We start from the raw sequence: 15,589 nt of genomic DNA on the forward strand, positions 1-15,589 counted from the left end.
GCAGTCATTTTATACACATTATAAATGTACGCATAGTGCTATAAAAACGCAGGCGTGGGTGCATTGATGCTGGCAATGGCATATCTCCCAAGTGTCCTGGTTTTCACTGGATAGTCTTGGTTTTCGGGTACTGTCGTGCGTATCGGTGGGGATCATGGTCCAGTCGGGGATATCCAAGAGACAGACAAAGTCAGGATACTTGTGGGGACCCAGCATTATGTGTTACTCTTCTGTCACACCTGGACACCAGTACGTTGCATTTCAGAGACTGGCTGGTGGCCATAAGGGTTGGACTGCAGTCCAACAGAATTGAATATGTTGGAATTGCCCCATTGTAGGTAATTTTTTTAGTACAAGAACAACATGACCACATATTGCCTATAATTGGGTATAAATGAGAAAGGCATATAGAATGGTGACACTTTTTTTAAACATGGTCCCAGTTAAAGGGACCATATGGTCACACGTCTGTAAACAGGTCCAAGGCCTTGAATGCTGCAGCTTCCGGCTCTTTTTTCTCCCAATCGTTAACTATTTGTGAAGTTTATGTAGCTCTGCAGGGGGTCTGTTTCATGTGTGTCCCTTGCTGCCTGCTGTTTTATGTGTAACCAACTCCAATGTCGCGTATTTCCCACGGGAGAAAGCGTCCAAGAACAAGAAGGACAACAAAATATAGCATGGAAAATTCTGACACAAGCAAATTTAGCAAACTTTATCCAAAGTATATGATACTTGTTTCATACATACTTATATTCCATAACTATTACTTACCTAAAACACAATGAACACTACAGAATGCCGTGTCTAGACATAATGATTACGGGTGTTATGTTGTATCTCTTACCTGGAAGGAATGGAATTATTCTCTGCTTTGGGTCTTTCTGTCCAGCTTCGATGGGGAACTTGTCCAAAACTTGCATCTAAAACAGAACAAATAAAAACCGTCAAAACACACTCACAGAGCCAAAGAAACACAAGTATATGCGATATACAAACACTATAAATTATCTAAGAGTATAACGTCAATGTATCACCCCATTTGGGTCAAACTGAGACGTTAGGTGGAGTTCGGAGGCTTTATTAGGGCCACCATCGACCGGATTCCCTCCTTCGTGTAAAGTATACGTGGGGAAGTAGGATGGGGGGAAAGGTCCGGGAGCTGAGAGTGTAGGAATGGAGGGCAGAGGAGTCGTTCTCATCTTTAAGACGGTCAATGATGGAAAACTATACAACCTGCAAGTGTTCTCAACGCACAGTCCCCTTCCAGCTGGGTCCAGGAATAATCCAGGTCTTAAATAAACCAAACTGGCGCAATAGCTTATTTTTTTATTATTATTATAGAAGCTCCGAGGTCAGTGGCTCCAACGTGAAGAAGAAAGAAAGCATGACAAGGAAGGCCACGGTGGACACCAGGGCCCCTTCTTCTTTTCTTCTGGGGTCACACTCCCCAAAGGAATATACGGCCCCTTCCTTCCCTTTATTTAAGAACCCGACCGACATTCTACATTCTATGTTCCTAATATTTTGCCATTCAAATGTATCCATGCAGAATTTTGTTTTCAAGGAACTATTTACCTTTTTGTACTTAAAAAAAGGTTACTTTTTCACTAATATGAATGGGTGTAATTCAGGGAGGTTCCTTGACACCTTAAAGACATATTTATGGCGACGATTGGTTTCCTTGTTAAAGTCCTTTTTAAGAAAAGCCTTCACTGTACTTTGCGATCTCTCCTGTGCTGAATGCTGAATACCTTGGACCACCCAGCTAATTCGCTTTCACTTCAGAAGCAGATGTTATGTCAATTGAAAAAGTGTTTTTTTTTTTTTTTACAGAGACCTCCATGATGTTTCTAAGAACTTTCAACTGTATTTTTGTATCCTTGGGGTGGACATTGGGTAGAATCATTTCCACACTTTAGAGCTAGAAAAAACTTCCTTTCATAGTATGACGCAGTTCCTTAAAAACAAACACAACAGATCGAGGAGCCAAGTCGGAGTCAAAACAGATGGAGGTGGATATATGTAACATAATTGTAATCGTTTCTGAGAGAAAAGCTAATTTTGTCCATAAAAATAACATGAATGCATAGGAAATCCAGCACAGACGGTGTTAATGTTGTAAATGACTACTGCAGCTGGAATGGGTGTACAGAGGCCCTTTATCGCTCCCATCACTCCTGTGTTCCAATGGCCCTTTATCAGTCCCATCACTCCTGTGTTCCAATGGCCCTTTATCACTCCCATCACTCCTGTGTTCCAATGCCCCATTATCACTCCCATCACTCCTGTGTTCCAATGCCCCTTTATCACTCCCATTACTCCTGTGTTCCAATGCCCCATTATCACTCCTATCACTCCTGTGTTCCAATGGCCCTTTATCACTCCCATCACTCCTGTGTTCCAATGGCCCTTTATCACTCCCATCACTCCTGTGTTCCAATGGCCCTTTATCACTCCCATCACTCCTGTGTTCCAATGCCCCTTTATCACTCCCATCACTCCTGTGTTCCAATGGCCTTTTATCACGCCCATCACTCCTGTGTTCCAATGGCCCTTTATCACTCCCATCACTCCTGTGTTCCAATGGCCCTTTATCACTCCCATCACTCCTGTGTTCCAATGGCCCTTTATCACTCCCATCACTCCTTTTACTCCCATCACTCCTGTGCTTGCTAATCCAAGTTTAAGTTTAAAAGACTAATTGATTGTTAGAAAACCCTTTTGCAATTCTGAAAACAGCTAAGTGATCATATTTAGATGAATTAAAAATTAACCAGTAATAAACTGGACAAATAGGTTCAATAATTCTCGAGACCATCCAAAGCTCGTATTACTGCCACAGGAATGCCGGATCTCCTTTATTAAATAAACTGAGAAACAAACATGTCCCAAACATAAAACATTACTTAAAAAAAATAAATATCTGCAAACACAACTAAAAAAGTTTGATTACTTTACAAATCCCGATGGTTCCTGCCTCCAATGCTCAGGGTGTAGCCTATTTACCATACGGTACCGTAAACCACAGGTCATCATCCCATCCCTTGCTTTAACATCTGTGTGCAGAATATATATTAAATCCCACGCAGAAAGGAACCATATTTAAAAACAGACACTGTCTGGCTGTTGTATGCATAGACCCTCCTTTAATAAAACGAATCAAGAATAATTTGTACAAATAACCCAGAATATGCAGTACCTGATAATTTATTTTAGTTTAGATGGACTAGAATCCTGTTTATTGATAGTTTGCGCTGTTACATTTCAACTTTACTTTGATCAAATTAGAAATAAATAATGAACCGTGTGAGTTGAGGGAGCGTCTCTATAACACGAAAGAGGTTACATTAAGAGGTTTTCACTAAAGTCTGCCAAAGTAGGAATTGTTAGAAACGTAAAGAAAGTCCAGACAACTTTCAACCCAACATTATTTACGTAAAAGTGATAAAACACCCATTCTATTGTCAACAACGAGAGAGAAGAAATGCTAAATAAGACCCTGGAGTTCAGGGAACTATAAACTCAAATCATATCTACAACTTAATCCAGAAACCTATGTTACTCGGTGACGATTCGACTGCATACTGTAGTCGTCCGATGTTTTACGTCATCCTAAGAACAAGCATCGGCCCAAAGTCACACAGCTAGCCGGTGATAGACACTTTAATTCTAGGATGTCTTGTTTGTGTTACCCGTGGCTTCCATGATGTCACGTGTGGGTTAAAATGTAGAAATGTAGAACACGACGGCCCATCTAGTCTGCCCATTTCCCCTGATATAAAGATTGATACCTAAATAACCCCTTAATCAGTCTTGGGTGAGGTTGAATTGGGTAAGTAGACCCAACGTTCTATTAATGAATAAGCCAGATAACCAAAATGAGAGTGGGTAAGGAAACCCCACGAGGAATGCCGAATGAGCGTGGAATATTATGGAGAGAAGAATGTGCAGAAGACTTTGGTTTCTATTTGGACGAGCCACATACATTGTAATGAATCTGAGTCCACTAGGGTTTTCCATATCGTCTTTACCCGCTGTATCAAAAAGAACACTTTTCGTTACGGCAAAACCAGGTCTTGAAGGAATGAGCAAAAAATAAGGAAATGGCCCGCAAGCAGTAGACTGGAAACCAGGGGTAACCCCAACAGACAAAATGAGGGGACACCAGTTTAAAACCAATTCAAAAACTCCCGACTGAATCAATCCTAAGATAAAACGGCTAAAGTTTAAGTATAGTGGCATAGCACATATGCATCTATTTCCACTAAGATTTTGGTTTAATTCCAAGAAAATTCACCATCTTCAATTTGTAAGAATTACTAGTTGACAAACGGACGGGGTTACGTTGGAAAATGACTGGAAAACCAATTCTAAAGTAGTCGAAAAGGTCCTTGCCGTTCAGTGGCTGCCAAGGAGCCAACAAAAGCTTTTCAGCTTTCCAAAAAAAGTGAATAAAAGTCCAATAAAATCTCGTCTCATGTGATGCGGACCTTGATGGATGAAGCAAAACCGATCTGCCATAAGCTTCAGTCACGCTGTATTAAATATTTCGTCTGGTAACATCTTCGCCACTTAAAGGGTAGAACAAAAATGCAGACTTACCGGCTGAATTGGACTGGAAACTATATTGGAACATTTATCAAATAAGGCTAGACTTCAGTTAAAAATATCTAATCTTTAATCAGTAGACCATAAAAAAACATCTGTAAATTATACTTTATCCATCTTCACAATAACCATTTACAGAAGCCACCATATGGACGATACACATGGTAATATTCCATAAGATGGGGTAGACTTTCAGTGGTTGACACTCTCCTTGACCCTCGTGTTTTGGGTGATCTACAGCAGAACTCGCGTTGATACAAGGAATCCCATATTTAATTAGTTAAACATTTAATTAGTTAATCGGTGCCAACAATTGTTACGGAACCGCTTATGTTTAAGCTGAGATTTGGAAATGGTCTGGCTTGCTTTTGGCTTTCCGAGGCCAGGAGTTCAACACTTCCAATGCAATCAACATCACTTGCTAAATGAATAACAAATGTTTACATCCCAATAGTTCACAGCCCTATGTTTTCACACAAATATTTTCAAGAAAAAGTCATAAAAATAGTCAATAGAGTAATATATGAGAAGTTTACCGTATTTTCCGCTTTCTTTTTTTTTAGATGATGGGACCACTTTACAAGCAAGCAATTTGTTACATGGTACCCAATTAAAATGCATTAAAAAAATGTGATTTAAACAAGCTCCAGATACAAAGAAGCCATCGACTTGCACATTTTTTTGTAACTTACCTTAAAAGTCTTTGAACTGCTGGCCTGCAATTCTGTTTTTCTTTAAAATACACATGAATGACGTTTCAGTGATAAGACAGTTCAGCCAAACCTCAACAAAAGAGGAAAAATGAACCAATAATGAAGTATTTTTTTTTTAAGTTAAAAATGTGAAGAAGCGTGAAGGAAACCAAGATAAGAGGAGATATGCACTGGCTATACGAAATGTATATGGGGGTCTACTGTGTGGGCAGGTTGGGACAATTATTCCACCCCAAGTGCACGTTCATCATTATGCCCAAAAGCTAATTAGTACCTTATTTTCAGACGCAGTATACGGCCGATGATGAGATCATAGAAAGAAGTCGGTAGATAAAAACTCAAATAACCCTCAGCCCAAGACAGACAATGAATTGTTCTTTAGTCTCTTGTAGAGAAGGGTCAGTGGGAATCATCCCTCCCAACAAGACGTATTTAGGACCTCTTTAAGAGGCTGTAAGCTCACAAGAGCAGGGCCTTTGCCTCCATCTGTAATAGCACGCCTGCATTGTATCTCGTTGGTTTTAAAGTTATCGGCTGGCGCCCTTTATATAAAATAAAAAATGTAACATAGTGCTCAATCCCATTTAATTCACTCTTGGTTGACTGAGTGTGCTAGGAGCTGTAGTAAGTCATACTACTGTACCCAACAGCCAGAAAATCACAACCAAAAAGCTGCAACTTGTACCACTTGACGCTTCCAGCCCAAAAGTAACCCTAGCCCAACAAACCAACTATGCGCCGCGCCATATGCAATTTAGCATAATTGTCATTGATACCCTGGGATTCCGAAACTATAGCTGGTTATATCCGTTTAATACATTCATAATGAAACGGAGATTGCGCAAGACCTTTGTAACAAAGGGCAGGGAGTCCGACGCTAGTTCCGCAGACCGTATTGATTTAATGCAACATGATCGAGCCAAACCCAAATGAACCATAACTTCAGATGATGTGATCCGGCACCGTCCAGAAAAGAAACCTCATCTGTTACAGTATAAGGACAGACGCAGCCGGCCGTGTAATAGTTATACTGCCGTATCCTCGTGGGAATGCAGGACCGCAGGCAGACGGAGGAACATTGTAAGAAGAACGCATTTCGGCTGTGGGTCATCGTTCCAGGGTGAAGGCGCGTCCCTGACATATGTTGCCGGTAGCTAACATAGCGTTACTCGGGATAGCGTAGCTGCATAGCCTGGATTTCAGCACGCCAACGCACGGGCAGCGCATGCCATAACATAAGCCTTGCAGAAGAGCAGAAGCCATCCATGTGTTGTGTAGGACAGTGAGGTCCAACAACCATCCACATCAAAGGTCACATTCTACTTAGAGAAAACATTAACGGCCCTCACTAGTAGGTTAAGAAGTAAACTTGTCGTTGTATTCTTTCCTCGAGTTCAATCGCATAAAAAACAACAAAGGTTTAAAAAGCTTTTTCAGTTTCTATGGCAACAACCTATCAACGACAGCTTTTGTGTCACGTGACAATTAAGTGTCCCTGGCAAAAAAATGATGAATCAGGGAGGTTTGGGGCATTTAGGAATTATGTTTCCAGTTCTGTACTTAGTTACAAAAGTTAAGTAGCAACTTTAAAGGCAAACCAGCAACGTACTAAGTATCTGGAGTTTGTTTCTATGAAGCAAAGACGATGTACCTTTGCAGGACATATAGAACTACATAAGGGGCAATATTTATTATGTTAACGTTCCCCTACAGAATTTCCATTTTTATGTCAAATACTGGTTTTATTGATAATACATTATTTTAGTATACTGCCAATATACAGTATTATGAACATTCATAGAACGATACACTATAAGCCAGATGCTAAAAAAATATAATGTATAATAAGCACAAAAAGGTGTAGAATCAGCAGTACCATTCTATTGGTTTCCATGGTTACTGCACTACAAAATATTTTAATTCCACTATAGCATATGCACTGTAACCTGTATACACGTATACCACACATACAGAATATAATTGTGTTTCTATATAATTTACCGCTAACCTTGGCCAAGTTCATATAAACAGACCTGACTCAGGACAATTATTTTCTATTATACTGTCTACATCAGGATAATATAAACCTTGGATTTCGCATGATAAGTAGCGACGGGGTGGGGAAAGAGAAGCTGTAATTGTTAGCATGTTTCCCACTTCTAATATTTTGGGAAGTTGATGATGTAGGCGGCTCCGGGCCCTATCCTCGGGAAACCCCGCTTAGGTCACGTATGGATGTATTACTTTCATATGCCGACTAACTGCATCCAGGTGGGTTCAATACATATATCACTGGTCCCTCTTCTATAAGGGGGAGGAATGTGGGGAATCGTCAAGAGAAATTAATACAAAACAAAAAAAACAAGACCTTTCTGGTTACCAAAAAGCCGTTACACGGCTTGTGCCAAACGCTTGTTTAATGGTCATTCTACGCGTATGAGACACATATATATATATATATATATATATATATATATATATATATATAATTTATATATCTAGATATACATATTATAATATATATATATATTATAATATATATAATATATTATAATATATATATATATTATATATTATATATATAATTAAAAAGGCAACAGCTGTAACAGATATCTTTATTTTGGCTTCAGTTTCCGCTTTCATCTTCCCTCTCCTACTCCCATTAGGGAAATAAACCAAAATTTTGTCCAACTTATTTTGCTGGTTTAACCCTTTGGGGTATTAAGATATCTACAACCATAACAGTATTTATGATGTGGCCACAGAGCGGAATTAGCACCAAATAAAGTTAGGATAAGGGAGTTGCTGTTGGATTTACCCTGTGTGACATCACTGTGCTGCTCCACATGCAAATTAATGTTTACCATTTGCATATGTGGCCTCATTTGCGTTACATGAACATTTACAACGTAAAGAGGTTGCAACAAAGAGGTATAGGTGCTTAAAAAATCTTTACTGTTTTTTGTTTTTGTTTGCCTTTGACATATTAAAAAATGTAAGCTTTAGAAAAATGACCATGTAAAAATGAAAAATAATCCATTGAGTTTCACGTCATGGGATTTTTTTTTTTTTTAAACCATGAAGGAGCGAAGGGGTTAAAAAACAGACCGTGATTTGACATGTATGGTGATCTGATCATGTCTCTGAATGTTTTTTGTAGACTTGTTTAAGTGGCATACAACAGATTTCATGTAGGAGAAAGCCTTTGAAGTCTTAGCTGTCAGGGAGGGCTTTCTGCGGTGCCAGAAAAAAGTAAATATTAGTAATAGGAAGGACGTGCCGTAGCCTTTCGGATGCTGGATTCCCTTATAAAGTATTACGGGTGTGATTCCCAAACAAAATTACCCAAACGACAGCACGAGAGTGGATAATTATTGCTACACGTGACCCGGGTTAGCAAGAAGTAAGCAACGATAATTGCATTTTAAAACACATAAATACCAGAAAAAGTCTATTATACGGTTTAATTTACATTATTTTACAATGAATACACTGTGAGGTGAATCGCTGCTCAACCGATCTCACTGTCGCAGTACAATAACTTTAATTACATATTAAACTGGCAAATAATAACAATAATAATAATAAAGATAATAAAGATATTAAACTTTATTTTACGAATTTTGGGTTATTATTTAACTTTTTAAGATAGTCGAGTAGGGCTCCATCTATACATGTTAAATCTCATTGTGTTTTGGGCATTTAGGGCAGGTTATAAGGTATACAAAAAACAAAAAATGTTTTTGTTTTTTGTATACATTGTACAGCCAATACACTGTTTCTTGCAGCAGGCTTACACCTGTTTGGTAGGCCTCGTATTACACATTTGTATTATTTGAGCCTGAGACTAGCTTAGCGCACCGACATTTTTTCTTTTCCCAGGTTATAAGGTAGGTTACATGGATTTAAAAAAGCTGTTAATGGAGCGACCAATCAGGAAGGAGACGGGGAGACAAGCAGGAAGTTGTATGCGGGGGTACATCATCGTTGCAATAGACAAGGCAGGAAATGTAAGGGCAAATCTTTCAGAAGATATATGTTGGAGCATAATATGGTGTATTTTTTCCAGTGTATTCTGGCCAAGGCTTGCTAGGCATAGGGCGGCAGGACCGGGGGGGCAGATTTGGTGATCGGGCTTCCTGGTGCTCCGCCATTCAATAGTTCCATGGGGATATCGGAGATCTTCCTTCTAATTGGCCCATTTACACAGTGGAGGGGTGCGCCTGGTGTTAGTATACTTATATGGCGTCACGTGACCTCAACAGGTGGAGAGCTACAATATCACATTATATACCGAATAGATCGAATGCAGTAAAAATAAGATAACAAGGCGCATGTTTTTCTTACATTAAATACACATACAGTAGTAATTAAAGTGGACTTGGCATTTTATCTATACTAAAACAGTAATAGTTAATTAATCTTTCCTGGTAAAAAAAAAAAAATCTTAAAAAAATGTCTTAATTTCATTGCAGAGGCAAAGCCAGCTCTATACATTAAACAAAAACCCCTTTCGTGTTCCAAAAGAGTAAAGAATAACTTCTTTTTTTTCTGCCTGCTAAAATTGCTGACATCCCAAAAGTAAGGAGGAAACTATGTCTATTTTTGCAGCACAATGAATGGGCTTTAATATCTCGATCAACGGAAATTTAACATTTCAACCTCTGCAGGAACCCAACAAAGGCAATTACTGTCATTTTTAATGTTTCCTTAAAAGAAAACTCAGGATACAACATGTTTTAACAATTATACACATGACATTCAAGAGAAATCAGTCACAAGTGGAATCCTCAAATCATTGAGATACTCCAGCGATTCTTATCAAAAACTTTAGTGCCAAATGATAAAAATGAACAATTACTAGGGAGATTCTGTCCGTTACCATAGTAGTTGTAAAACTTTTACTTTATACATGACCACCATTCCATTCATTGAACTGGTCAACCAACAATCAACTCTTGTACCTTAGAAGCGATAATCATGAAACTAGTTTGAGCGCTAGCATTCTTAGGCATCAAAGATGAAAAGCCTTGGCCGTCCAATTCCATGGTGAGAAGGCTCTAATAATTTGCTGTTTCGCTCTAACAGATCAATTTCTGCAGCTGACCTCATCATCCAGGATATGTACAATTAAAATTGTTAGTCGGTGAATGGAATGATTCACCAAAGAGAAGTCAGCCTTTGAAAAATGAAGGCTTTTCTGGTGGGGATGTGACAAAGCAGACCCCAGCCTCCAGATAACATCAAGACACCATGTGCCTAAAACCTGCAAATCTATAAAGTCCATTAGAGCTCAGGGTCCATCAGCAGCTCCACCTTCACCTCATTCAAAAACTGGTGGCTGGTGCTCTTTCCTTGATTCATGGAGGTTCATTTCAAAAGCCTTCTGACTTACTTCTTTGTTGAGATCAACTACCCAAAAGATAGAGCAATACTTGTGTTTTCAACCATATCAGACTGCTAAAGAGGGGGCGCTCAACCACGTTACACAGTGAAGCTCCATTACTTTCATTTATGGCACAGCCAATCATTTTAGAATGTTTTTTGCACACACAAATACAAATGTAACAGCAAGTATAAGAGGACAAAACAGTATTATATATATATTGTATTGTAAAGACGAGATGACGGGGTAGGTATCACAAAGGCTGATCATGAAGGCTCACTTTGCCACCTGATGTCCCAAGCAGTTTGGTCCAATGCGTGGTAAGAAGCACACAAGAGATCTGTAGCTTGGTTTCAGGGAAAGACATTGCCTTCCTTCAAACGCAACCCTTGTATAATCTCCTTAAAAAGAAAGAGGTTGACCTCTATTACTCAAGATGACCTAGAAACATCCACCGCAAATGACTATTCTAATGACTAAGCCATCTATGTTGAAGTGAGGAGAAATCCACAGGTTCCTACGCAGGATTCCAAACAAGAGCGTGGCGAAATAACAACCCAACAAAAATGATAGCTTGTAGGACATGAATCACACATGGGAAACGTGATCAAGCAGGTTAGACAGGTAAAGGCACAGAATTTTAACTATTATAACCACAGCATGGAAGCCGAGTGCTGGCCCAACTACTCTTCCAGGCGGGGGGAAGACAGTACCCCTTTGTGCTTATTTATAACATCATGGAGAGGAGATGGCTGTAGGTCAAGCATCTAGAAACCATTTCAAAGAAACGAATCAGATGAAGTGCTCTCGTTGCTTTGATACAACTGCCTAACGCATTTATCTTTCTGGAGTTTCTCAGAAGGAACATTTTTCCTGAATTTCCAACAGAATCACTTTTCATACATAACCCCCTATATTTTATTTTGTACTCTCTATAGAGATCTGTCTACGGAACAAACCTATGGCATTTAAACTATTGACAGACACAGCTGGTCACCTACAACAAGTCACATGAGTCTAGGTATGAGTTTTTATGGAAGATACATTTCCATACGATGATAAGTCACATTAGACTGGACAAACAGATATATGTAAGCAAAGAGAATTCAAAACACAAAAGCAAACAAAATAGACAAAAACAATCAGAACTGATTTGCTTCGGCTTGACCAGTAACGTCACCTGTAAGTGTCTACAACGAGAGGTGGCAGAGGAGCGTTCACTAACCTTCAGCTTCCTCATACTCAACTTTCTTCCTCGGATACTCCATCTACTCATTCCACAAGTCCTTTTATTTCTACAGTGTTTGTTAAAATATAGCAGGTGAAAGATCTGGTTCTGAGGATTGAATGGTTTCTGTATGTTCCTTAGAGGGCATCCGATGGCCGAACGCACGCACAGAACATCAAGGACAACTTCACAAATGGCAATTAGGAACACCCTGGGCAATTAACGTGTTTTAGAAATGTGTACTGGATAAAAAAAAACAAAGGAGCACGCCTTGTTTGGGTGTTAACGCTGTTTAGAAATAGCTAATTGAATTTATAAGACAGCAGGTAGACTGGGTACTCAAAATTTAAAAAGACAGGCTCATTTTCGACAAAACGTTTAATGATTTCTCCTCTCTGCTGTGGTTAAAGGGTCATCTTTTCCCAAACCAAACATATATGGAATATAACTGATGGATACTTTGAGACAAATAACAAATGCATGAAGAACTTGGATACATTTCCACCTGGGCACCCATTTAAAGGGGACATCTGTTCAATCTACTCTTGGCGCAGGTTCAAGGGTGGTAAGAGCCTAGCTGGAGCTGATGCAAACCCTGAGCGCGACTAAACCGAACAACATGCCAACCGGGCTGGACTCACCAGCCAAAAGAAGTCCATGCATGGGCCCATATGGATAAATGGGAAGCGTTTTGGCAACCTGGACCCATGCCGGTTAAAGGTTGCAGGTTGCTCTTAAGACGTAGTGGGTCTAGTCTTACTATCCACACTGACTCAGCCAGTTCATATACTATTAATTTAGAGCTAATATTCTAAGTGTTACCTATTGTCTCCAAACTAAATAGCTTCAAGAAAATCATCAAATAGGTCCAGTAACATCAGATCCAGCTTTTTCTCTTAGACTGATGCGTTTGAAGTATAGATTTTAGGAAATTCTAATTTTAAAAAGCAGGTCCCGCTCGCTCCCCGTGTTTGTGTAATAACACAGAGCGAGCTGCTCACGGAGCTCCTAAGCGTCGCTATTAATAATCTTACAGACAGGAGGGAAGGGCCAGGCGTGTTTGAGTTCGTCAAATGCCAATTAATAAATTGCAGTGCGGTGCAAATAGCATTAGCGGGTGGGACGCCGTCAGAGCCAAATTAACGAGCGCAAAGCACATGTTATTGTTTTTGTTTTTAACTTAGATCAACCGATGAAAGGTATCGTTTCACGAGTGAGCCATGCCTAGGGTTTAGCCAATGCCCCTATGTATAAATTACAATAATTAATCACTTTTTTGTGCAGAAGTATCTAAAAGCTTCCACTGGAAGCCTCCATCAATATTATTTGTTAAATCTTCACCTGCTTTTAGTATTTTTGCACAATAAAAGTTGTCCTGGCTGTTTAATTTTTTTTTTATTTATTTGTTTTGTGGATTCTTTGATTTATTTGGCTAACTATAACAGGAGATAACTTTTGTAAGCCAAGTTTTCTAACTTTTAAACTACCCTTTAATTACTTGAGTAAGGAAAAAGTACGCAGAGAAGGGTCCTTTGTTATGACCCTAGCATGGCCCAGTTCCATGAAGTTAGACTCCAGGCGTTACATGCACTTTAATTTTTTTATGTGGTCCCCCTTGCAAATGTATGGAGGGATTCTGCAGAAAACCCCTCTTTGCCCATCCCCCAGTTGTTTGTCAGCTGGCCGGCCGCACAGAGCCCTGATCTCAACCCCATCAAACACTTTTGGGGTAAAATGGAACGGAGATTGCGAGTCGGGCGTCCCGTCCAACATCAGCGCCTGACCTCACAAATACTCTACTGGATGAATGGGCTACAATTCCCACAGAAACTCTCCAAAATCTCATGGAAAGCCTTCCCAGAAGAGTGGAAGCCGCTATAGCTGCAAAGGAGGAACCAACAACATATGAACGTCTATGTAGTTAGAATGTGACGTCATCAAAGTTCCTGTAACGGTCAGGTGTCCCAATACTTTTGTCCATATAATATTTCTCTCTCTATATATATATACATACAATGTATATATAAAGTATTATACTGACATGTAGTGGACCCTGTCATCCACTTTAAGTTCAATTATGTTTAAAGCTGCACTAATGGCGGGTCGACCTTAATGTACCATATTTTCAAACTCAACACGACCCATCCCACATTCAAATAAAACCAAAAAAAGCTCAAAGCCCCAGAAACAAAACCACTTGCGATATTTCCCGGGAGAAACAGTCTGAGTGAACCCGTGCCCGGAACATACAGAAATATGTTTTAAATCGCGGTTGAACGTCTGACACAAATTACACATCCCTTTGTTTTAAGCTTCTTTTCTGTGCCTGTAACACGACGCTCTCTCTGTAATTACAAACCCTAATGTGGCGTTCCCTTCGAGGCTGCTGCCCTTCCTCGGGAAAGCAGACTGAAGGTTTCGGTTTTCCAAAGCTGTCAGACTACTTATCCCTAAAACATGTGCTTTACCTCCGCAGCGCAATTGGCACAATTTAGTTTTTATATAAAAAAAAACCACATTTGTTAAAATTGGTTCTGTTTTAATGGTATAAATAGAATAAGAACACACCATGATGAGGCTAGATTGTAAGCTCCTTGGGGCAGGGACCTCCTTTCCTAATATATTCATACCAGTTATACCCTGGTATGTCTGAACACTACTATACTTATTTATCATACCTGGGAGGTTTCAGGTAAAGTGCTGTGTACATCTGTCGGTGCCAAATAAATGAAAATATACCTACATACACTACTGTTCAAATATTTGAGGTCACTTAGCTGTTTTCATGGAAAACAAGGATTTTTTTTTTGCTGAAACATAATTGCAGAAGGGTTTTCTAACGATTAATTAGCCTTTTAAACTTAAACATGGGCCACTGGAACCCAAGAGTGATGGGAGTGATAAAGGGCAATTGGAACACAGGAGTGATGGGAGTGATAAAGGGCAATTGGAACACAGGAGTGATGGGAGTGATAAAGGGCCATTGGAACACAGGAGTGATGGGAGTGATAAAGGGCCATTGGAACACAGGCGTGATGGGAGTGATAAAGGGCCATTGGAACCCAGGAGTGATGGGAGTGATAAAGGGCCACTGGAACCCAAGAGTGATGGGAGTGATAAAGGGCAATTGGAACACAGGAGTGATGGGAGTGATAAAGGGCCATTGGAACACAGGAGTGATGGGAGTGATAAAGGGCCATTGGAACACAGGCGTGATGGGAGTGATAAAGGGCCATTGGAACCCAGGAGTGATGGGAGTGATAAAGGGCCATTGGAACACAGGAGTGATGGGAGTGATAAAGGGCCATTGGAACACAGGCGTGATGGGAGTGATAAAGGGCCATTGGAACCCAGGAGTGATGGGAGTCATAAAGGGCCATTGGAACCCAGGAGTGATGGGAGTGATAAAGGGCCATTGGAACCCAGGAGTGATGGGAGTGATAAAGGGCCATTGGAACGCAGGAGTGATGGGAGTGATAAAGGGCCATTGGAACGCAGGAGTGATGGGAGTGATAAAGGGCCATTGGAACACAGGAGTGATGGGAGTGATAAAGGGCCATTGGAACACAGGAGTGATGAGAGTGATAAAGGGCCATTGGAACACAGGAGTGATGGGAGTGATAAAGGGCCATTGGAACACAGGAGTGATGGGAG

At 40.0% G+C, this 15,589-nt stretch overlaps 1 protein-coding gene across 3 annotated transcripts in view; it reads right to left on the bottom strand.

Annotated features, from left to right (window-relative positions):
- SH3PXD2A (SH3 and PX domains 2A) overlaps positions 1 to 15,589 on the bottom strand; it is a 125,059-nt gene that overhangs the window by 84,030 nt on the left and 25,440 nt on the right. For all 3 annotated transcript variants that reach the window (XM_053451166.1, XM_053451164.1, XM_053451165.1), the window contains exon 3: positions 845 to 920. In XM_053451166.1, coding sequence (XP_053307141.1) covers positions 845 to 920 — 76 coding nt within the window. The remainder of the gene's footprint in view (positions 1 to 844; positions 921 to 15,589) is intronic.

The sequence above is a fragment of the Spea bombifrons genome, chromosome 11 (genome assembly GCF_027358695.1).
Source record: "Spea bombifrons isolate aSpeBom1 chromosome 11, aSpeBom1.2.pri, whole genome shotgun sequence".
In the NCBI taxonomy this organism is placed as follows: domain Eukaryota; kingdom Metazoa; phylum Chordata; class Amphibia; order Anura; family Pelobatidae; genus Spea; species Spea bombifrons.